Source organism: Podarcis tiliguerta (genome assembly GCF_965153285.1).
Source record: "Podarcis tiliguerta genome assembly, chromosome: 6".
In the NCBI taxonomy this organism is placed as follows: domain Eukaryota; kingdom Metazoa; phylum Chordata; class Lepidosauria; order Squamata; family Lacertidae; genus Podarcis; species Podarcis tiliguerta.
Window position 1 is genome coordinate 31,476,929 of NC_139539.1, and position 24,268 is coordinate 31,501,196.

The following is a 24,268-nucleotide window of genomic DNA, read 5'->3' on the forward strand; positions in this document are numbered from 1 at the left end:
TATCCCACTTTATCTCTTTGCAGTGGATTAGATAGAGGATGTGTGACTGGTTCAAAGTTACTCTATGGTTTTTGTAGCTGAGCTAGAATTTGAACCCAGGTCTGACCATATCACATCCAACATTCAATCCTCTGTGCTACAATGGGAATGGGCTAGAGGGGAGAAATCCCCCAGATACTCTGATCTCCATGTACCCAATTTCTACTATCTGAGGTGGAGTGATAGTTACAGGCCAAAGGCCGGGTTATAGAGGAAAGGTTTTGCCTGGTACTTAAACATAGATAATGATGGTGCCAGGTGAACCTCCATGAGGAAAGCATTCCACAAATGAAGAACCACAGAAAAAGCCTATTTTTGTGTTGCCCCCCTCTGGACCTCTGGTGGAGGTGGCACATGAAGATCATGATCACAGGGTCCCCAACAGTTCATATTCAACAAGGTTTATACACCATTCAGTTAAACATTAAATAAATCTCTCAGAGGTTTGCATCAAATAGTATAAAATACTCATAAGAAACTGCTGAAAATATCAGCAGACTTTAAAAACAAGTAGACATAATAAAATGATCAAATTATATAAATAAGATCTGAGTTCACATAATGAAAATACATGTCTGGGTAGGCTTTCCTAAAGAAAAAAGTTTTTAGCTTGTCTTGAAAACAGTACCACCAAGTTGCTTGCCTGATATTAATAAGCAGTCAGTTCCAGAGCTTAGGTACTGCCTCAGTAAAAGACTAATTCATCGCAAGTGTGGAACAGACATTATATAGCACATATAAAAGTTGGGTGGTCAAATGGGCACAAATGGGGTAAGGTGATCCTTCAAGCAAACTGGTCCTAAGCTGTTGGCAGCTTGATATATTGCCAGTAATATCTTGAATTTGTTCTGCTAACAAATTGGCAGCCAGTGCAGATCTTTGACCAGTGTGTTATAATATACTGATAAGGTCTCCTGTCAGTAATCATGCTGCAACATTCTTTGCTAACTGTGGCTTCCAAATTTAAGGACAAAGGAAGCCCCATGTAGAGTGCATTGCAGTCATCCAGTCTTGAAATTACCAGTGCCTGGACAACTGTGGTCAAGCTATCCCAGTCCATCAATGGCAACAGCTGTTGTACCAGCTGGAGCTGATAAAAGGTGCACCGAGGCTGCCTACGCCTCTAGTGACAAAGCTTAGATCCCCATTAGACTACGTAGTTTCAGAGTGCAGCCCTCTCTACAGCAGGCAGCTGACTAGTTTCTCAGAAACTGGGACCAGAGCACCTTCATCTTTCTGGGACTCAAATTCAGTTTATTTTCCACAGCTAGCCCACAGCAGCATTCAGGCACAGAATCCCCTAATTCTGAAATGAAGAAACTGTGCTGAGTATCATCAGCATGCTGATAGCATCATGCTCCACATTGCCTCATCCTCTAGTATTAGAGCTAAAATAGTACCCTGCAGCACTCCTTAGCATAACTGCCTGGCGTCTAAAAAGAACTCTTCCAATGCTGGTCTTGTAGATAGCGCTGGAGCCATTGTAACACTGTGCCCCAATTCTCATCCCGTGGAGCTCATCCAGTAGCATGTATATGTCCTACTTTGGAGGAATAAAACCCCTGCTGTAGCCCACTTAGCACAGTGCTATATTGTGTTTCCTTCTCAAGGGCATACCTAGGAGACTCTGCTGGCACGGAATAGTTCTCTCTTTTGCAGCACTGGAGCTGCAGACTACTCTGCTCATCCATAAAGGACTCTGCCTAGGCAGTAAATGTCCTTCATCTGTCTTCAAAATCAAGTTACTAACCTTGTGGCTTCCTAAGGCGCTAATGCTTCTCTCCCCAACTCTTGACTGAACTGTCTGGGGAGAAGAAATGTATTATGTACCTTGAGGGGCATTTATTAATCTACTTAAGGGATGGGCAAACTCTTTTCTGTCAGAGGCTGCATTCACATAGGGATAATTTGGGGGGACTGCATGCTGACTCTCTGGGCAGGGCTAAAGCCAGTGATGAGTGAGACCAGAGCCAAAAGTGGACAAGGCCACCCTTTTTCTCTTTTTCTGACACACACTCCTCTCTCCCCTTTCTACTCAGTAGGCTGCTGGGGAGAGACAGATCACACTTTCCAGAGACCTGAACAAGTCACTTGCACAGGGCTTTTGAAATTAGGCCTATGATTGCCCACTTCTGATCTACTTCAAGGTTTTTTAAAGTGTAGAACATGAGTTCTACCATATTCAAAGCTGAACACCCATAATTTAAAGGAATAATTTAGTGAAGGAGTGGGCATTGCATTTTGTTTGGCCAAGCCACCCAGAAAGCTGTTCTGCTGTTGCCATTTTGAATACAGCTGGGAAAAAATGAGCATGGAAGTTTTGAAGGGAGTATGGCAATGCCATATACAGAGTTTGGTTTAAAGTTTTCAAGTGTTTTTAAATAAGCAGCTAGAGAGAGTACATTACGGGGACTTCCTCCCTTTTGGAAGAGGGAGAGAATATATCTCGCGTAATATTGCATCTCATAGTACTAGTCCATTCCATAATAACAACCAATTTCGTGGTATGTTCAACTGGAGATGAATTTAAATTTTAAAACATTTATTCTAAGGCAGCTAACTAAAATAAGAATACACACGCAGTAAAAAAAGTTAAAAATACAATGAAAACATGGAATGCATTGTTATTAAATAGAAAAGCAGCCAATGATGAGCTGGTAAAACCATAAGAATAACCACTGAAATTAGTAAAACAGGTTTCATTTAAGCCACTAAAGATATAAGAAAGAAGGCTTTTGCACTGCGGTGGAAGGCCATCAAAGAAGCAATGAGGCAGACTTACCTGGGCAGGGAATGTCAGAGCCTGGATTCAGCCACTGACAAAGTCCACTCCCTCCTCACAGAGAGCAGAAGGGCCTCTGTTGATGACCATAATACTCAAGGACGCTTGTATTGGGAAAGGCAGGTCTTTGATTTTCAGCAAATAAAGAATGATAAGGAAATGGTAATTTTGCTCTGAACTTGTGAAGACCCTGGCCTGTATTTATTTATTTAAGCTATTATATACTTGGCTTTTCTGGTTAAGTTTCCCCAAGCTACTTACAGCAATAGAATAGAATATTAATAATCAAATAAAACACTAAGAATACCCAGTAGCTTTAAGAACCAACAGAAGGCAATAAAAATAGAGTGCCTTCTAGAATAAACATGTTCTTGGGCCTTAAAAAAAATGGGAACACCTCTGATCTCTCTAGAGGGAGAATTCCACAGGTGTGGCATCCCCATTGGTATTCACCAGTCAGAAACTGGCTAGTGACAGGCCAGAGAGAATAGCTCTGGATTCTGAACTGTGAAACCTGTCCAATTTATGTGAGTGAATTGGTCATGATTGCTAAGATTTCACCAGCTTAACATTATTGGCTTCTATTGTAAAAATGCATTTTGGGAGCCATCAATGCAAACACGGAACTAGTGTCATGTGCTTGGAGTCTAGAGAGGCTAGCAGTCTGTTTCCTAGGCTCTAAATGATTTTAGAAATGGACTAATTCAAAGCCCAGTTATTGGCCCCATCCCATTAGGATGAAGAGATTTTTAGATATTTTTTTTCCGTTTTGTGTACTGCGTTCCAATTGCTTTGCCTTAAAAATGAATATATCTCTTTTAATGAGGTGTTTTAATTTTACCTCTGAATGTGAATCTTCAGCAGCTATCTATGTGCTTAAACAACCTATTTACCATTAGCAATATGCAATATTTTTGTTTTAGAGGTCACAATGAAGAAACTTTAAAAGGAAGAAAATAAGGGGCTATGAGGAATGATGACACTGGGCAATCTTCTTTGGGTTATCACACTCTGAAATCATCTTTTGTGATGAATTTTTAAAATTTTAAGAGGGAAACATCTAGGGGTTATAGGCAAGGAGGCTGGCTTTAGAAAACTCAAGGCAAACACTTTTAAAAAAACTGATACTGAATCACAAACTTTGGCACCGGATTAGAAAGTACGTAAACAAGGGATTTGGTTATTTCAAGTAAACAACATCTTCTGTTATTCTGGCAAGTCAACTCTTATTTCTACTCGAAGCAAATTGAAGTAAATTTGAATTCTTTCACATTTCTGTTAATCACCGTCAGCATCTCAGTATCATGTCAGTGAGTGAAGGAAAGAATAAAGTCCCCAAGGACTTCTCATTAATTTTCCATAACTGTGTTCTGCTTAAGTTTCCTTGTATCTGAGATAGAATTATCACTTGACCAAGACAAATGCTGGTTTAAAACACTATTGGTATATTGTTATCTTCATTATCCCACTTTGTAGGATGGCCAAATTTCTAGATGGTTTCCATAGGGAAATAGAGCCAATTTCTGAAAAGTATGTGACTCAGTTAGAAAATTAGAATATAATCCTTGAGAGATTTCTCACTGAATGCTGAGGTTTCTGTACTATTTGACCCCATAAAAAGGAGATTGAAAGCCTATTCACACAATTTCATTGAGCTGATTTGTGCTGTGTTAAGCCTGAAATATAGATTATTTCATCTAAATCCTAGCTTGCAACTGAATCCAAATTTATTACAATACCACATTTTAACCCACTTTCAAAATCTTTGCATCAGTGTAGTCTATGTGAGTTGAGGTGGATATATAATGAAGCAATCACACAACCTACTTTATCAACATGCCTATTTGGTAATGAAGATTCAGCCAGTGGACAAAATGTAGAAGAAACATGGGTTTTGGCCTGGCACACCGAGCAAATTAAGAACAGATATATACCAGTATGTGGCAGACTAATTGCAGGAAACAAAATGTGCACTGTGGAGTCTTGCCTTAAAGTTTCAGGGGAGGCCAGTTTGATGCCAGGGTACTGACTGATAGCAGTTGTGTGCCAAAGAGCAGGATGATGGCAAAATGGGTAATCCAGTCAGAGTCAACTCGGCTTGTTCCCAGCCAGGAAAGCAGGACAGAGCAAAAGGCAGCTTGTCAGTACCTTGGACAGCTCACAGTGGCCAGTGCTGCTAGCTAAGATTCAGAGAGATGTTGCCTCAGAGGCATGCCCCAAACCCAGGAAAACTAGCTGGCCTGAACCAGCTCAACTCCCTTCAATGAGTTCTCTGTCAATGTTTTTCAGACTTTGCCGATCTTCCTGTAGCATAAGAGACCTGCACAAGTCTTTTCCTTTCCACAAATGCCAGTACTTACTACTTCTCCCTGAGGAAGGCCTACCTGATTGCTTTGCTTGGTATGTGGTATAATCTTCTCTTTCCTTGCAGGGTGATGACAAGGATTTTCGGCGAACTCCCTCCTGGCGAAAGCGCTTCCGCCCCCGAGACTTTCACAGCATCAGCATGCTCAGCGGATCAGCAGAGACGCTCCCAGCAGGGTTCCGAGTGACCTCCTTGGTGCCCCTTCCACCTCCTTCAGCACCACCGAAGAAAATGCCACCAGAAGGTAAGGTCCAGCTTTGCTCTTGTTCATGAGAGATGAATAAGACAGTTTCAAACCGCCAAGTGTTTGGATGCTGCATGGTGTGTGATCTTTGATGATAAGAAGCCCAACACTCTGTTTTCCTGAATAAGATTGTCACTACTAATTGGACTTCTAACACGGTTTGCCTGCCCAGACTACATATGGACCTTACTTTTGGTTCGTGAACTCCCTGCATCTGGTGCTGGTATCAGAGAGTTTAGATAGGCACAGAAAGTTCTGAGAACAGTTGATGTCCCATTTGATCTTGCCAAGATTATCCCTTTCTGAATCCCATGCAGGGGATTTGCTTAGTTGCTTTAGCCCAGGGATGAAGGTATGAAAAGATAAATGAGAAAGCTATTTTGTATATTTTGATGAGTTTCTAATCAGTCTGGAAGAAAGGACCTTTCAAGGATCTGACCTTGCAAATCAGGTATGTTGTTCTGTGGTGTCCAGCTGATGTGAATTTACACCCTCACATAATAGAACAACTCCTTTCCCTCCAGTTCTGCTCCGTGAATAGCACCCTTGGCTGCTTTAGACTCCTGTCTATTTAGTCATTCAGTGGTCTGACATTTTATTTCTTATTGAGCTCTGAAGCCATATACCTCTGATGCTAGGCAGCTGCACTTTCATGCCTTTTAAAAAGCATTCGTTAGTACTTGTTAACTGACTAAACTTGCTTAATTGACTTTAATTGCTCCTGACCTTTGTAATAAGCCAAGCTAGGCAGTCAGGCAACAGGGAACCAAGAGTTTAATCGTGTGCTTTGCATGAGAGCTCTGATCTCACTAATTGCATGCTTTTTATGTGTTGTTGCTAAATGGTTTGCAGTTGGTGCATCTGGGTCCCAAAGGCTGGAGACATCCACAGTTCGCACATATTCCTGCTGAGATTCAGTTTCCAATGGGACCATTGGCCCAGGGCCCAGGTAAGTGTAGAAATTAGGGTAGAGCAGCTATATTCTAAGTAGTCTAGAGAACTTCCAGAAACTAATGAAATAAACCAGAAATCAATTTCTCTGTCTTCAGGCTTCTAAACACAATTTTTGTTGTCTGCCTTAAATCACTTGCAGGGAAGCTTCCTGTATCACCAGTTCAGCTTTTTGTTGCTATATGTGTGAGAGTCAGTATCGTGACAAAAGAAGTTGTGCAGGAGATTGTGCTGTATTCCCATGTTTGAACTGCAGCACCCCAGTGGCCTCACCATTTCCTCTAGTCCATGTAAGACCAGAGGACCCAGCACGGTTGTTATATATCTGATGGGTGCCAGATTTATTCATTCAACAACCCTAGTCTCAACAACAACAAACATGGGCTTCAACACTTTAGCTCTGTCTTGGTGTTTGCAGGAGCAGTTGTTAGCACAGCAATAACTAGCATGTGTTATAGGTGATTTCTCAATGCACACCAACATCCAGTACTGCTTCAGTGGCCTCTCTTTGTAGGGCAATAAGGCACAGGCACATTTTTCTTCAGAGATATTGCAATCCAACATTTAAATAATAGAAAGCAAAGACAAGTGGACAATCCATGGAGCCCATAAAATAAGCCAACATCCATGAAGAAAGAGAAGAGAGACACCAACAAGCTTAGATCTAGCTTGATTTCAGATTAAACCTCTGAATCACCAAAACAACTTATAGCAATTTTATCTAACTGCAGCCAGTACATAGAGGGCCACTCAGTGTGTTATGAAGCTATTATTGTCTCTCAAAAGAAACCAAACATTTTCTGCCAGAAGAGCCAGTCCCTTAGTTGATACTTATTTAAGGTCAGTGCAGAGCTCAGTTCAGGAAGAGAATAATCGTCTAAAACATATTGGCAAGCAGTTTTCCAGAGTTGGTTATCACCCAATTCTATATAGCACAGTGCAGGAAAGAACTTAATTGGCATAGTAGCTGTTCTTTTATTATACTTGATTGAGTGCAATCCACTCTTGGCTTAATTGTTGGTCACCCGGGTTCTGTACGAAGAAGAACTGCTGATATTCCTGATGATAGAGGGTATAGCGTCTGAAAAAAATATTGTGCACAGTTTCTAAAACTTTAATGGAGTTCATACATTTCTTTTAGATGTGTTTGATTCAGCAGAGAACCATATATTATTGGGCTACGATATGAAAAACCTGTCTGTAATTCTGTGCTCAGCTCTGAAGCTCTCTGAATGACTTTGGGGAAGTCACTCTCCCTCAAGCTAATCTGCCTTACAGGTTTACTGTGAAGTTAAAATGTCGTTCTGAGTTTCTTGGAAGAAAGGAAGAATAGGATTATAACATGAATATTTGGTAGAAACTGATAGTACTTGACAAAACATCTTGGATCTTGCCTAGCAGATGCACCTACCTACCTACCTACCAGGGACAAGCAACCTGTGGCTCTGTCAGTATTAAACCCAAATTGCCATCAGCTCCAGCCAACATGGCAAGTGGTCAGGGATAATGAGAGTTGGCGTGCTCTGGTCCATGGGGTCACGAAGAGTCAGACACGACTAAATGACTAAACAACAACAATCCAACACTATTTACAGAGCCACAAATTGCCTACATATGAATTTTAGGTCAATATATTCAGCCCGACTATCAAGCTGTTATTCCAACAGAAGCTTCATTTTGATGAAACTGCTCCCCTTTTATAAAGCTGTCCTCCAAGACTGGTTTAATAGTTACGGTGTTTGTAGGCAGGGCCCATTTACTGGCAGAGAAATTGCTACAGTTGAGCCATTTGGATACTTTCTCCTTCAGATTATTATAGAAGCTGTTTCCTGCCTGGTAGGAAACTTTCTAGTCTAGTTGCATGCTGTAAGCTCAATAACCAAGAAATTCCGGTGACTGAAGTGTCGGCAAAATCTTAATGGATCATACTAACAAAGAGGAGGAGGAAGGAGGAATGTGCTGAATAGGGGCCGGAGAGGCATCTATAGAAATGAAGGGGACAGCTGTTGGATAAAGATAGCAAAGTTTATCCCTTTCTCCCCAAGGCAACATCAGCACTGACGCTTCCAGTGACAAGAACAGACTTGGCCATGTTCATTGTGGGTCTCAAAATCCATGGATCAGCCATGACTGTGCTTGTGTCTAGCTTCTGCTATTTCTGTGCTGATCCGTGTGGACTCTAAATCTGTGCTAAAGGCTGGTGAACAGCAGTTTGCCAGCATCAGGATTCTGAGGATTCTTGAGCAAGGCAGCTTCAGTGGGATCTCCTAACCTGGTAGAGGTGGGGTGTGCAAACTGCGGATTCTCTCAACCTTTCTCTGACCCTCTTAGGTGCTCCATGCAAATAGGTGCTTGGAGCTTTGGGCCTTGTTGTATCTGTTGGGGCTTTGTTGAATGCCTAATCTTTCACTCAGTCCCAAGTGAATAGTCGTAGGAGGAGCACAGGCACAGAGCAGATTTTCCACAGCATCACATCCTTCATGTTTAATGTAGACATTGTACCCTTTTGTTTTGCAGCACATTCCCACTACTTGTATGGTTATACACTGGCTGCTTTCCGAGATTAGGCCAGAGACCAGACTGTGCCTGCTCCTTGGCTCCAAAGAACAGAAGCTACAGGCCAACCATTTCAGGCCACATGGCCAAAAGAAGATTCTTCCTCCTGCTTGTACACAACCCCTGATCTCCTGTTTGGTGTCCTTAAACCCCAATTATATCTGTGGCTTCCCATTTATCTCCCCCGTTCCCTTGGCTTTAGACATGCTCTCACTGAGAAAGAGAACAGACATCTCTCTCCCCACTGTGTGTGATGCAGTGATCTTGATGTAGGTCTGGTAAGACATGGAAGCACCTTAATACTGGTCTGCAGCAGTCCCTGCACCATTATCTGCCTGTGTTTCATTTTGCCAATATGCCTGAGAGCAGCAGTAGCTGCTGGTTCCCACCGTACAGCTCGGACCCCATAAGACAATCGCTAAGGAAACAAAGGCAATGATGAGACTATGGGAGGCCCAGCTCTGAACTCTCCCACAAGCGCAGCAGCAGGCATTTCTGCTGGGACTGCCCACCATGCCATAGGCAACAAGGAACATCTGCCAATGGGCAGTATTGTTCCTCTGATGTGAAAGGGCCAGGGCTGAAAGCAGGGCATGGAGGTGCTTGGTGGGAAGGAGAGAGTAGCTACCAAACAAGTTTGTATGTCTTCCAGGTCCCTTTGTCATGTATGAAATGAAATCTGACGCTGGGAGTACAAGTGATGTCCTCAGATCTCTGTTGGGTAAACAGTAAATGCTCTTATCTTTCCCTGTAGACAAACAGAAAATCTCCCCTTCCTTCTCTTTGCATTTACAGATAGCCTGTGATCCAAAAAGGTTCCTAGCTGTTTCTTCCTTCTAGGGTAGGATCCGTTTGTCTCCTCATGCTGCCTTTTGCCTAGTGTGGCCCTCTTATTACTGACGTGGTATTTCTTGGTGGCTGGAATGCCCTATACTCATACCGTGCTGTTTGGAAGTGCAATATCCAAGAGACTGTACAGTTGCAATGTCTTTTTGGTGTACGACTTGCCTAATACAGTATTAAATATTTTTTTAATTTAAAGAGTAAGTGATCCCTTTATATCAACAACCTCTTTCTTTTGTCATATTATTGGTACTGCATGGATTCCAAACCCTGCAAAAAAAGTCAGGAATGGGTGTATGTGTGTTCCAATAAATCTGATTTTAAAGCAATGCTCGGTGGATTCATAATTCTCTTCTGCATTAATACGGATTCTCTGGGCACGATGTTTGTGGTAACTGGTGGCATGTAAGCCATATCTGGCATGATGATGCTTAATTGGCCCACTAGTTGACTGAACACTTCCTATGGCTTGATGGAGCCTTTTAGCACCATCTTACATCCTTATGGCTGGGTGGGATGAGAAGTAAGGAAAAGCCCAAAGCCACCCACCTTTTCCCTGTAGTCTCCTTACTTGAATAAGGCATGCCAGTCAGAAGCTTTTAGACCCAGTCATCTAGGAGTCTCTTGGCAGGCCCAGGGAGTGAAGATGCAATGATGCTATTCTTTTGGCATCTGCATCAGGGGTGTTTCAAGGGCCTGTGTGCACAGAACATTTTGGGGCCTTGGATGCACCGATTCCTTTTTTGGGATTTCACAAGGTGCACATCCTTTGTGCTGATCTTACATATGTAGATCCTGTACCAGTACACATAACAGACATGGGCAGTTGACCCCTAGACATCCAATAGCTGAAGCACATTTAAATACAGGGATACTCTCAAAAAAAGATTTACTTGAGGAATGTGTATGAGTTACAGGGCTCCCATGCACATCAGATTGGCCACTGTGGAAAAGAGAATGCTGTACTAGGTGGGCCTTTGATCTGATGCAGTATAGCTCTTAATTTTATAATTCATGCAGAGAAACAAATGACAGGGTGGGCAATTTTGCTGGGGGGTTTTTTACACTGGGTTTTGATGGATCTAATCGTATCCAGTACAGAGATATGAGATAATTATCAGTTATAACACAGGTTGAATGGCAAAGTATCAGGAAATGAAATAGGATCACAGAGGGTGATTCTTTTTTTGGTAGATGCACAGAGCCACCCCAAAATCTAATCACTACTTTCTCACATAGAATCAGGGTATGCTTGAGCATTTATGCTCTTGCAAGAGGTAACACTGAAAATTGTGGCTGGACTTCCCTCCTTTTGCAGGGATCAGCTTTTATGTCCCTGGAAGTTCTTAAGAGTTCCATTTTATGAATGTAGAAGAACAAAAAAAATCAGAATGGTTGCTGGAAAAAGGGAAATTTCCATGGCTATGTTCTCCTTCTGCTGTCTGTTCAGGTAAAGTAAACCTTGAGCAGTTTGTCACAGGGTCCACGACAGTAGCTAATACTCGGTGTTAGCTGGGTGTCTGACACTTGGGATATATCTGTACTGCCCCTTTGGTACGGCACAGCATATTTTGCTTTGTTCTGATGGAATGAATGAGGGCAGGCAAAGACCACAAAGTTATATTGAAGATGACATACTGCCCAATACATTTCAGTTACTTTGATTCAAGACTTCCATAGGAAACCAAAACTCTTCCACACAATCTCAAAAGAAATTCAAACAAAAAAATCCTTTATTTTTTTTTAAAAAAAGAAATCCCACAATAAGTTAGCAAAAATACAAAAAAATGGCAACTTCACACAGTAGAAAAGAGGCAGCATTTTATATGGCTTCTAGGCCTGGAAATTGCAGACTGCCAAAAGAAGTTGGTCAGACAGTATTTTTAAAGCAAAATAAAAAAATACACACTTGCACACACCCACATTTCTTTAGAAAAATGACCATTGGCCCCCAAAAGAAACAAAACTTCTACAAAAACGGAAGAAAGAATAAAGGCCACACTGGAATCCTTCCTTTACACAGGAGTGTAATTTCTCACACACTTAGTGTTCTCAGTAATATATCAGAATGCTTTGATCAGTCAACTCCAGCCCAATTTCCAGAGGAAATGAGATCCATAAGCTTATCAGTAAAGCCGTGATACCCTTCCTTTCTGGAAAGCAAGCAGACTACGAAAATTACTAGGCCCCTCTCTCATTAGCTTGCTTCTGACTGGGGGAAAGCAGAAGAAAAAAGAACCACTTTTCAAGTGTATGGAATTGGATAAGTGGCTTCAGTGGTTAAAGTCTATGACTTTGGCATGGGAAATAAAAAAAATAAATCCAGTGTTAGTTGGGAAGGAGAACTTTCCCCCCTTTGGAACATCATCCAGTGTTAGTGAGGAGAGCAGAGAAACCTCTCTTAATTGTAAAGTCCTAGTATCATGTTTCTTCTACCCTACAATCTGCGGGTAATGACTTTGGGTTTTTTTTGAATAAAGAAAGACTGAGATGGACATCGCTGTCTGGATCCTCAGTTCTGAGCCCTCTCCTCTTGGAACGCAACGGCCACATCCTCCACAGCAATACTGTCCACAATCGAAGACAGCGAGTGAAGATTGTGGTCTTCGGAAGAATCATCACTCAGCAAATGATCTGCGGAGAACAAGAGAGTGACCTTAAGCAGGTGTCTTTCTCTGAGAATTTGGTTGCTGCTGAACAAGGGTAGAGGGAATCCTAGGTGGGGGAAATAAAGGCTCAGACTATTTGTGGAATGTAGCTTAGTGCTGTGTATGTCTCTCTCTGTCTGAAGGATGTGTTCTCCCCCCCCTCCTCCACCCCACAACCTTCATACTAAATTTAAGGATACTCAATTGCAGGCTAAAGCACACCAACCCCATTTTTTGTGCAATTCAGCATCCATTGCAACTAGCACCTGCAAGAAATTCTGTTCCAGTTCATTTGAATTTCCTCTGATTTCTAATTGCAGAGGAAACTCTATTCATTTGTACAATGGCAGGAATTTAAGAAGCATGTTATTAAACATGGTTATTTAAAAAATGCATTTTAAGTTAAAATGTTTTTAATTTTAAGATAAGTTGCGGAAGATCCTCTGCCCTTGATGACATTCCACTGCATGGTTACAAAAATGAATCCTGGGACTTTTGGTTTGGGCTATTGCTCTGGTTTTTTAATTTCCTGTTGCACTTTAGCAATGCCGTCGTACAACTGTATCGATACTTTTGCAGAGCTTTTTATCCCATCATACTGTGGTAGACACCTTTGAAAGTCCGTCAGAATGATATGGTATATTTTAATATGGAACAGACAGGTTCCAAAAAAATATGTGCTCTATCAGGGGACAAATGGAGTCAAGCCCATCTGCTTGTCTCTTCCTAATCAAATGGTCTCTCAATTCTGATTTTTTAAAATCAAAGCTGATTCAGATCAGAGGGAGAAAGAGACATCTTGATAGACCAATGGATTTTTATATTGGATGTCAACTGCTTATGGAAAAACAATTATGGATAGAGGTTTTGGGAACAAATTGGTTTAATGATCAACCAACATTGTGGGATACCTGTGCTTAGAAACTCAGAAGCTTCATCACTATGGGTGGCTTTTCTGCCTCTAGGACCTTGGAAGCAGGCATCAGGAACATGCCTAGAGAGGTGGAGGGGAGAGAGCAGAAAAGCCTGGGAGGAGCTCTTGAGAGTGATGGTGCTGGCTGATGGCAGGGCGGAACCTCCAAAGAGGAATTGGTCATTGGACAAGGCTTCCTGCTTACCTCCAGGATGAGTGCTAAAGTCTAGCTGGGTGCTCCATTCAGGGCTGCATGAGGTGCTGCTGGATCCATGGTCACTAGTCACCTGAAATTGGAAGATGGAGGCTGTTAGGATTGGTTACATTTAAGGATCTCCATTAGGAATGTGCCCTTGCATTTGTTCCTTCACTAACTCTCAAAAGTTATTTTTGTCCTTTTAGCATCCTGTATGGAATTTATTTGTTATTTTGCCAGGAATGGTCTCTCAGCTGTCTGATTGAAAATATTGACAAAGTCCTAAAGGCAGTGAAATGGCATTGTATACAGGATCCCCCTGGAATTTAGATTGGGGTGTGTGCATGAGCTTATTGTTTTTGTGTGTGTGTTTGTGTGTGAGAGAGATGATTATTTAGTTTATAGCATGTGGTACTGATGTTGCCACTGTTCTTTTTGCTTTGTGTCTGCATAATTAAAGACGTGCCAAAAATGTGTGTGGGGGGGGGGAGTCCTGTAAGCTGAATTCCGAGCCAGTAGTACAATAACCTATCCTCACTCAATGGCAATGTGTGTACAGCCATGCTGTGTGCATGTGGGTTGGGGGGGGGCAGGTGGGTAGCATGCAGCTGTTCATTACTCTCTTAAAAAAAAATCAGTCTGGATGAGCATTCCAGAGCCGGCTTTGTGCTATATGGGAGTATGCAGCCTACAAAAAGTAAAGACTCCTGAAATGATAACGTAGCTGGAAAGAAGATGGGGTAACCATGCTGCTCTTTGATCTTAAAAATAAAGGAAACTACTGCTCGTGGAGAACTTCAAATCCTCGACTTCCGGAGGCGGCGCGAAACCGTGATGGCGGACCTCTTCGAGCTCTGAAGAGGGGCACCGCAGAAAAGGGTTGTTTCGCTACGGCGCAGCGGCAACCCATTAAGAAAAACCACGGACAGAGAGAGTCCGTGGCCGTGGGACTCGGCGGGCACCTGGAGCGACCCCAAATTCGCGGAAGGGACCCCGTAAGGGGCTCCGGAGTGAAGGAGGGGGAGCGGTGCTGTGAGTTCATCGCTCTTTCTGCGGAGGCGAAGCCGCGCGGCTGTCACGGATGAGCGCTGACCTTTCTTCCAAAAAATACTACTCTGAAACAGCAAACCCGTGAGTAAGGACTTAAGATTTGTTACAATAACTTGAAGAAATTTGGCTGAAACCGGGAGACGAGAAAGAGGAAGTCCGTCTTCCGGCACTGCTTATAAGATCAAAGCAGACTGTTTAAAGAGCGGAAAGCGCTGTGAACAGGGAAGCTTTAAGGCTTTAAAGTGGGACTTTCGTGCACACTTGAAATTCTATTCTTAAAGGAAGAAAAAATACAGTTTAAATTGGACTTGGAGCGGTCCCCCATGGGGCGAGGGAAGACTCTAACCCCAAATCTTCGGGTGGCCGGGTGAAGTTGCTTGACTGCGGAACTGTTACAAACTTCCAGATATTTTTGTAACTGAAGTGCAACTTTTGGGCTTACTTAGTTTGAGTGGATACAATTGCAGGCACCTTGTTGGAACATTGTTAAACGTTTTAAAGTGCTCTGCAGGACTTTTTTCTTAGTGTTTTGGAACTAACTTGCTTTTAAAATTGTTTTTGAAAACGGAAACTTTAATGGCGGAAAAGTTACCTTCTTCTTACTAACTTTTGGTGGCACTCCCCCTAGAGGACATTGGATAACAAAGGCCTGGGAAAAGTTTTTTTGCTTACTTTCTTTCTCCAGACTGTTTATAAATTTGGACTTGTCTTTCCCATGGGATTACAACATCTGACCTTGAACATTGACTGATGAGTGGTACAGGAAAGACAAGAGCAGCCAAAGCTAAGGAAGCTAAGGAAAAAGAAAAAGCAAAAAAGCAGGCACAGCTTTTGCAAACAACTTTAACTCAGGGACGTAGACTATCAGTGCCTGCTGTGCTTGCAACACAAAAAGTAGAAAGTGAAAAGCCTGAAAAATCTGAAGAGGAAGATATGGCATCAGGAGGAGCAGAGGCAGTACTGAAACAAGTCTTGGAACAATTGTCAACATTAAATCAAAAAATTGATAACCAATCAACAAAAATTGACCAAGCTACATCCTCGATCCAGAAATTGACAGATCAGGTTTCCCAACACACCCAAGCAATTGAAAAATTGCAAGGAGCAACGGAAGAGAACCGTAAATTGGCAGGGGAAGCCGTTGAAATTGCAACATCAGCTAAAAAAGAGGTTGAGGAAGTTAAAGCAGAAGTCAAGCCTCTGCATAAACAGATAGGGGACCAACAAACCTATCTCTCTTTGGTGGAACTGAAAAACCGGGAGACTAATCTTAGGCTTAGGGCGGTCCCAGAAATCGAACAAGAAGATTTGATTGGATTTTTGACAACAGAATTTTCAAAGTTCTGGGGCTTAAAAGAAGAAAGTGATTTTAAAATAGTATCGGCTTTTCGACTGGGAAGATTGGTAAGAAAAGATAGATCTAGAGACTGTCTAATAGCTTTGAGATCAAGAGAGGAGAGAGACAAAATATTAGGCCTACACTTCAAAAACTCAATTGAGATACAAGAGAAAAGGGTGGAAATCTACCGAGATATTCCTAAACAGCTATTGGATCTGAGAGCCACCTATTCAGAATTGGCTAAGTTGTTGAGACTTAACTCAATCCCTTATAGGTGGGAGTTCCCACAAGGACTATCATTTACTTACAAACAGAAGAAGGTTAAAATAAGATCACCAGAGGATTTACAAAAGTTCCAGCACGACCACGGAGAAGATCTCCAAAAAGAAGCAGCAGCCCTTTGGCCTATACTTAAACCAGGACCCACTCTGCCAGCAGGCGGAGGGACGCCTAAATCCTCGGAATTAGAGGAAAAAGAAGATACACCGCTCTAGGTGTAACAGAATAGTTCAGGATGTCTCTGCAGCTACTCAGTTGGAATATAAATGGCGGAAATTCCCCGGAGAAAAGAAGGAAACTGTTTCATATATTGAAGAAAGAACAATTGGATATTATTTGTTTACAAGAAACCCATGTGACCAGGCTCCACAGGAAAGTTTTGGTCAACAAAAGACTAGGCCAAGAGTTTATTTCCTCAGACAAGGTAAAGAAAAGAGGAGTGGTGATTTATGCTAAGGAGAGCCTGATACCTAAATTTTTATTCAAAGATGAATATGGAAGAATTCTGGCAATTGAAATCCAGACCCAAGGAGAAAAAATATTGATACTAGGAATTTATGCTCCAAACGACGGGAAATCAGAATTTTTCAAGAAGCTGCATGAGACGCTGCTGGACTATCTGGACTATGCTAACATCATAATGATGGGAGACATGAATGGAGTGGTGTCTACACATATGGATAAGTCTTATAACCAAAATCTAACATCAGACGGCAGACTGCCTAAAACTTTTTTTGAAATGACTGACAATCTGGATTTGATTGATATATGGAGGACAAAGAACCCCCTAGGTAAAGAAGGAACTTTCTTCTCTGAGGCCCACCTGTCCTGGTCAAGGATCGACCAAATCTGGACCTCCAGGGGGCTGGCACCCAAGACTAAAAAGGTGGAAATCTGCCCAAAAACATGCTCCGACCACAACGCTCTGAAATTAGATCTCAGACTTACTCAAACCGGTTCCTTCAGATGGAGAATGAATGACACTCTTTTAAGAGATCAAGAGATTGTGAAAAAGGCCCAAAAAACATTAAAGGACTATTTTGAGATAAATTTGAATACTACAGTAGAAAAAAGAACCATCTGGGACGCAAGCAAAGCTGTCATGAGGGGGTTTCTGATACAACAGAATACAATTAAGAAGAAGCTCTGGAATGGAAAGAAAGATAAAATACTGGAGAAAATACATCAAGGAGAGAAAAAATTGAGAACTAAACCAAAGTCAAAGGATCTGTTGAGAGAAATTAAATTCCATCAAGCAGAATATTCAAAATTGATTAATCAGGAGATTGAATGGAAAATAAAACAGATGAAGCAAAGATCCTTTGAATCAGCAAATAAATGTGGAAAGCTGCTAGCTTGGCAGCTGAAAAAAAGACAAAAGTTGAACACAGTTACAAATCTAGAGATTGAAGGAAGAACGGTGCAGAAACCAGAGGAAATTAGGAGGTGCTTCCACAGATATTTTAAAGAACTTTATGTACAGGGGCCTCAGAAAGAATCAGAGATAGATCATTTTTTAAAGACAAATGGACTATCAAAAATAACTCAAGATAAAAGATCAATCTTGAACTCTACAATAACCACCCAGGAAATTGAAAGTGCCATTCAGAATATGCAACTAGGCAAATCTCCAGGCCCGGATGGGCTTACCTCCAAATACTACAAGACTTTGAAAGACTATTTAACACAACCCTTGTTGGAGGTATGCAACCAGATCATGGATGGGAAGAGGGCACCAGAAACGTGGAAAGAAGCGTTCATCACATTGATACCTAAGATAGAATCTGAAAAGACTCAACTCAAGAACTACCGCCCCATCTCACTCCTGAATGTGGATTACAAAATATTTGCAGACATTTTGGCAAGTAGACTTAAAAAAGTTTTAATTGAAGTAATTCACAAAGACCAAGCAGGCTTTCTCCCTGGTAGACATTTATATGAGAATACCAGAAACATCATCGATATTTTGGAACTTTTACAAACTGACAGGAACACAAGGGCGGTCTTAATTTTTGTTGATGCGGAGAAAGCATTTGACAATATATCTTGGATGTTCATGAAGAAAAACTTGGAAGGGATGGGAGTGGGGCGGGGGTTTGAAAATGGGTTACGAGCAATTTATTCAGAGCAAAAGGCCAAATTAATAGTGAACAATGTGGTGACGGAGGAGTTCAAAATTGAAAAAGGGACACGACAAGGGTGCCCTCTATCCCCTCTTTTATTCATTTCAGTCCTGGAGGTGCTATTGAACATGATAAGGGAGGACCGGCTGGTACAAGGGATAGAGGTCGGAGTGAAACAATATAAACTTAAAGCTTTTGCAGATGACCTAGTTTTGACATTGCAGGAGCCAGAATCCAGTACAAAAAGAGTTCTTGAACTTATATCTGAGTTTGGTCAGGTGGCGGGGTTTAAGTTGAACAAACAAAAAACCAAGGTTTTGACCAAGAATTTGACACTTACAGAAACAGAGGGGTTTCAGAGAGAAACAGAATTAAATGTGGTAAAGAAAGTGAAATACCTAGGGATCTATTTGTCTTCCAAAAATTTGAATTTATTTAAGGACAATTATGAAAAATGCTGGTTGGAAGTAAAGAAGGATTTAGAAATTTGGTCAAGATTGAAACTTTCCTTGTTGGGAAGGATTGCAGCAATTAAAATGAATGTATTGCCGAAAATGTTATTCTTGTTTCAAACCCTACAGATCGTGGACAGAGAGGAATGTTTTGGAAAATGGCAGAAGGATATATCTAAGTTTGTCTGGCAGGGCAAAAAGCCCCGAATAAAGTATAAAATATTAACGGATTCAAAAGAAAGAGGGGGGTTTGCCCTGCCGGATTTGAGGTTGTACTATGAAGCTGCAGCCTTCTGCTGGCTGAAAGATTGGTTTTTGCTAGAAAACACCGACGTCCTAGATCTGGAAGGTTTTGATAATGCATTTGGTTGGCATGCATATCTATGGTATGACAAGGTTAAAGTTCACAAATTGTTTAAAAGCCATATTGTCAGAAAAGCGATTTTTGCAGTCTGGATGAAATATAAAGACTTATTAGAGAGTAAAACACCGAGGTGGCTATCACCGGTGGAGGCCAAAGCTCGAAAAAGACCCAATATGGAGGCCTATTGGCCGAAATATTGGGAATTAATTGAAAAAATTGGAGACGGTTGGAAGTTGCAGAGCCAGGACAAATTAAAAAACAAGGTGCGAGATTGGTTACATTATGCTCAAATTCAAGAGGTTTTTAAAATGGATAAAAAGGTTGGTTTCCAGGAGGGGAAATCGAAACTAGAGACAGAATTGTTAGAACCAAAGACCAAGAATTTATCTAGAATGTATAACTTGCTGCTTATGTGGAACACACAGGATGAGACAGTTAAATCTGCTATGATAAAATGGGCACAGGATGTTGGACATAATATTATGTTTGAAGACTGGGAAAGGTTATGGAACACCGGAATGAAATTCACGGCATCTAGTGCCTTGAAGGAAAACATTATGAAAATGATATACCGGTGGTACATGACCCCAGTCAGGTTAGCCAAGATGCATCACCTGTCTGACAACAAATGTTGGAAGTGTAAGGAAGCAGAGGGGACTTTCTTCCATCTCTGGTGGACCTGCCCAAAAGTGAAGGCCTTCTGGGAAATGATTTATAATGAATTGAAAAAGGTATTTAGGTATACCTTTCCTAAGAAACCAGAGGCCTTCCTGTTGGGCATGGTGGACCAGAAAATGTCAAAGAAAGATAGAACTTTGTTTATGTACGCTAGCACAGCAGCAAGAATACTCATTGCAAAGAGTTGGAAGACACAAGATTTGCCCACGCTGGAGGACTGGCAGACGCAGTTGATGGACTACATGGAGATAGCTGAACTGACCGGCAGAATCCGAGATTTGGATAAAGAAACAATTGAGGAGGACTGGGGAAAATTTAAAGATTATCTGAAAAAATATTATAAGCTGTATGAATCCTAAGAAAGTGCATGATTAGGAAACGATAAGCTTCTGCGAATATGATTAAGTAAATGGTAAAATTAGTGACAAAAGAGAAAAGGAGACAATTTAAATTGAATATGTTATGTTTATTTTAAAGGTATTGAAATTGAGATATAATATATTGTATTTGGATACATAACATTCGAAAGTTACAACAAGGTATGAAATAAGGTAACAAAATGCTGACATTGTTAATGCAAAGAACGCAGAATCGGAAGGGGTGGGGAAGTCCAAGTTTTATTTTGTTTTTGTTGTTAAAAAAGAGAAAATTTGTTTCTTGTAACTACTTTATTTGTTTATAAACCTATAAAATTATGGAAAGAAACGCAATAAAAAAATTTATAAAAAAAAAAAAAAAGGAAACTACTGCTCGTGGATGAGTGTTTAATTTACTCCAACAGAGCCAGAGGGCAAGTTTTGCAAAGTGAGGCAGATATGAAAGGGGGAGTTCTGTTGATTTTCACAAAATATCCCACACAACAATCAAGTTATGCCTGGCCACCACATTCTTTGGGCTGCAGTAAGGAGGATACATCTGCATGTGTGGAAATTTTTCCAGGTATGAAACATAAGGAATCCTTCAGGGCTAGTAAACAGAAGTGCAGCCATTCTCTGTTTGCAACTGATTAACAGCTGGGAATTTCCTGGGCTAAAAAGTGACCATGCAAAACTCTAGTTTTCTTATTCTAAAAGACCGGGAGGTGGACAATGTAGAGGAAATGGAGTTTCCTATTTAAAAAGGAAGACTTCACCCAGCTTTTTAAATAGAACTGTTAGATGTCGCAAAATACCTCAAAAATTCTCTAGTGCTGTTCCTCCCAAACCCTTTTTGAAATTGATCAACAGACATCAAAACACTTGTTACTGCTCAACACAATGGAAGGGGAAGATCAGTATAAGCTGCAACCAGCCCTGAAGTTTACAGTTTTGGTTTCAGACAGCAGCTAGTGTGAAACAGCATTCAGAAGACAGGAAGAACAGTTGCTTTCACACATTTCTTTCTTTTATCAACAGCTGTCTTCCTGATTTCTGTATTATTATTTTTTAAGTGCAGATGTAGCAGAAATAAAAAATGTAAACCATAAAGTGTCACAGCCTGGAAAGTACAGTGCAGCTCCCAATGAATAATAGTATTAACTCATGCAAAGATCACATTTACAAATAATAAAGCTGTAAAAATATTCTCCACCTGTGCATTCCATCATTATTGGTGTTTACATGTCAATGTCAAGAAAACCATGAAACAAAATGTGTAGCAAGATCTAGATCCTGAAAAGGATGCCCTGAAAGGTGGAGCTAAGCAAGTCCTTCTGCTACAGGGAAGCTTCAGAAGAGAAACCCAGTAATGTTTCTAAAGCATTTGTTCACCTTTTAATCACTTCTTCTGTCCCCTTTGGACTGTAGGTCCAGCTTTGTACCCAAATGCCCTTGTGGAGACCCAGTAACCCATCTGAACTTGACAGGTGTCCAGCTATCAAAGCTTACCCCCCCCCCAGCCATACTTTCTCAGCGGCACGTATGCTAGAACTCGCTTCTGAATTGTCATCTGTTGAATAAAGTCCTGTATGCTGGTCACTTTGGCTACAAGGGGTGTGCCAGTCATGGTTCTGCTGTTTATTCGCATCTTCTATATGGACAATAAAGGGAACATCCTGTTGGTATGAAAAGCATCTAATGCACTTTAAGTATATTTCAAAATTGATTTTATTTTATTCAACCCAGCTTTGACTACCACAGTTCTATTGCAGCCTTTTAAATAGCTGAATGGTACTTAATTGTAAGTGGGAGGTAGCAAAGTAGCCACAACTGCACTTTTGGAGAAACGCAATGAAGAAATATAATATATTCCTGCAGGTTATCCACTAGCACTGCATGCTGAGAACATGAAGGCTGTAACGCAACCAATGTTATATAGCAACATTATACTAAACTAACTTTCCCCCACTGTGATAAATTCACTTGGGGGGGGGGGGATCCTCCAGTCCATGCTGACTTTTCTGCATCAATTCTCAGACTGGCTTTACAGTTGCCTTAGGCTGCATAAATGGTGAGAACCAGTGCAATTTTTCTAGGAAAAAGGGTTCCAGAACTCACCATGAACACCTCTTTTGTTCTCTTTATAATGGCAATAGTGCCCACCTGAGAGGTGCTGGAACCGAATTCCAGTGGAAAAAAAGCCCTGGTGAAAACATGTAAGGAAACATGATGCATGCTATTCCCTGCGAAGATACAGCTAACTCAAAATATATGTATTCTATGCAAGATAGGTATGGTGTAGGAGCCAATGACTGAAACTAGAAAAGCTGGCATTCACTGCCAACTCAGAAATTAGGAGCATCTTGCTGGGTGCTGTCGTGGAAGGACCATCATTCAGTTCTGCTTTGCATGCACCCCAGGTTTCTATGTAGGGATGGAGATGCTCCCTGCATGAAATGCTGACTGTCAGTGTAGACAATACTGAGCTAAATGGATAATTTATCTGACTTGGTATAACTCCTATATTCCTATGTCCATGGGCCAAATAGTCATTCAGTAAGAGCGACCAGTAGAGTAGTCATTTGGCTCCTCTAGTCGGATGGTGGTGTGGGTGCTCTTACGCTTGATGGCAACCGCTCGCTCGTACCCTTCCCCTGGCACTTACCACCGCTTGGGTGCTGGAGTTGCAGTAGCGCAGTTCTCGCTGGTCCCTCTCCTGCTGATTGAGAGTGCTGAGCAGAGCTTGCAAGCGCTCAATGTACTGGATGGCGCTGCGCAAGATCTCCACCTTGGGAAGCCGCTGGTTGGGGTTCAATAAAGTGCTCCGCTTCAGAGCTTCAAAGGCCTCATTGACTTTCTTCAGCCGGCGCTTCTCCCTCAGGGTGGCAGCCCGGCGCCTGTCGATGGAGACGCTTTTCCTCTTGCACACTTTGCATGCCCAGGGCAGACACTGGCCGGGACTGTGGTCTGGCAGGGATGAGGCCTTCTCCTCTAAGCCAGCCCTGACTTCGGGGCACAGGGTCATGGCTGCTCGCTCTTGGTAGGCCGTCTGCTCGTAGCCGTGCAAGCGAGGGCTCAGGTAGTTTTCCCCGTCGTAAAACCTCTGGTCTGCAAAAAAGTAAGGGTTGGTCTCAAGGAGTTCCATGGTGAGCGTCTGGCAAGGCAGAGCCTGCGTCAGGGAGTGAAACTCTGGCTCCTCGCACCAACTGCTTGGTGGCATTTAAACCCCGTGCGGGCATTAAATCATGGAGATAAATATAGCAAACCTCCAGGAAACCTGAGCTTGCCCTAAGCTGCTGCTTCGCATCAAAACTTGTCCATCTGATTTCATGTACTCTCCCTGTGGGGATTAGTCTGTTGGTTGGGGTAGTGCTGTGTGGCTGAAGGGGGGTGGGGGGGTGGGGGAGCTGGCATGTGCTCCAGAGAAGCCCAGCCGCCTCTCAAACAACGGCCCCATTGGATTTATTTTCACTTGCTCTCCTACAATGATCTTGATGATCAGTCGGCTCCCTGAGCTGGCAGCTCTGCACAGCATTCCTGCCTCATCTGCTGCTTTCAATTACTGCTCCCTGCCAGTCCCAAGGCCTCTTGGCCCTCCAGAACAGCAGCAACGCAGGGACAGGCACAAAGGCAGCTCCAAAGCTGCTCCTGAGCTGAAGAGCCATTCGCCTGCCAAACACATCTGCCTCTGCCTTGGCTCAGGTGGCATAATTAGCATTGCACCACCTGTTTATGAATAGAAACCATGTGTCCTTAACACAGCGGTATGAGAGGCTGAAAGCCAACAGGTGAAGTCCCTTTCTGAACTCTACTGGAGAAATTCCACTTGTTGGTTTTCTGTCTCGCAGGTAACTGTGAGGGGCATGGAATTTCTGCCTATAGAGATGGCCACCCTAATCATGGCACCTGGACCAAAGCTTGAGGTGCCTGTGTCCATTGGAAAAAGGTGATGAACAGCAACCCAAGGCAAGAAGCCATTAACGCCCTTGTCACTGCCAGGGTTGGAATCCTGTCATGTGTTCTCTGTGGGGCTGCCCATGGATGTGGCCCAGAAACTTCAGCTTCACTGAACAGATATATGGAAGAGGAC

At 42.1% G+C, this 24,268-nt stretch overlaps 2 protein-coding genes across 13 annotated transcripts in view; one reads left to right on the forward strand and one right to left on the reverse strand.

The window, feature by feature from the left end:
* Window positions 1-10,109, forward strand: part of PPFIA4 (PTPRF interacting protein alpha 4) — a 100,025-nt gene extending 89,916 nt beyond the window's left edge. For 7 of the 11 annotated variants that reach the window (XM_083444234.1, XM_083444241.1, XM_083444244.1 and 4 more), the window contains 3 exons: window positions 5,253-5,430; window positions 6,283-6,379; window positions 8,899-10,109. In XM_083444234.1, coding sequence (XP_083300360.1) covers window positions 5,253-5,430; window positions 6,283-6,341 — 237 coding nt within the window. In that variant the 3' untranslated portion in view covers window positions 6,342-6,379; window positions 8,899-10,109. The remainder of the gene's footprint in view (window positions 1-5,252; window positions 5,431-6,282; window positions 6,380-8,898) is intronic. The other 4 variants (XM_083444240.1, XM_083444242.1, XM_083444235.1 and 1 more) reach the window with 1 other exon arrangement.
* A 1,379-nt stretch (window positions 10,110-11,488) lies between these two features.
* On the reverse strand, window positions 11,489-23,398 carry MYOG (myogenin; the record flags this gene model as incomplete). 2 transcript variants are annotated; one of them, XM_083444568.1, is made up of 4 exons in its annotated part: window positions 11,489-12,414; window positions 13,547-13,628; window positions 21,735-21,854; window positions 22,844-23,398. In XM_083444568.1, 4 exons carry the CDS (start codon window positions 23,396-23,398, stop codon window positions 12,293-12,295), a joined length of 879 nt encoding a protein of 292 aa, XP_083300694.1. In that variant the 3' UTR covers window positions 11,489-12,292. The 2 variants fall into 2 exon arrangements, with proteins under 2 accessions (XP_083300694.1, XP_083300695.1); XM_083444569.1 differs by lacking the exon at window positions 21,735-21,854.
* Window positions 23,399-24,268: the final 870 nt, after the last annotated feature.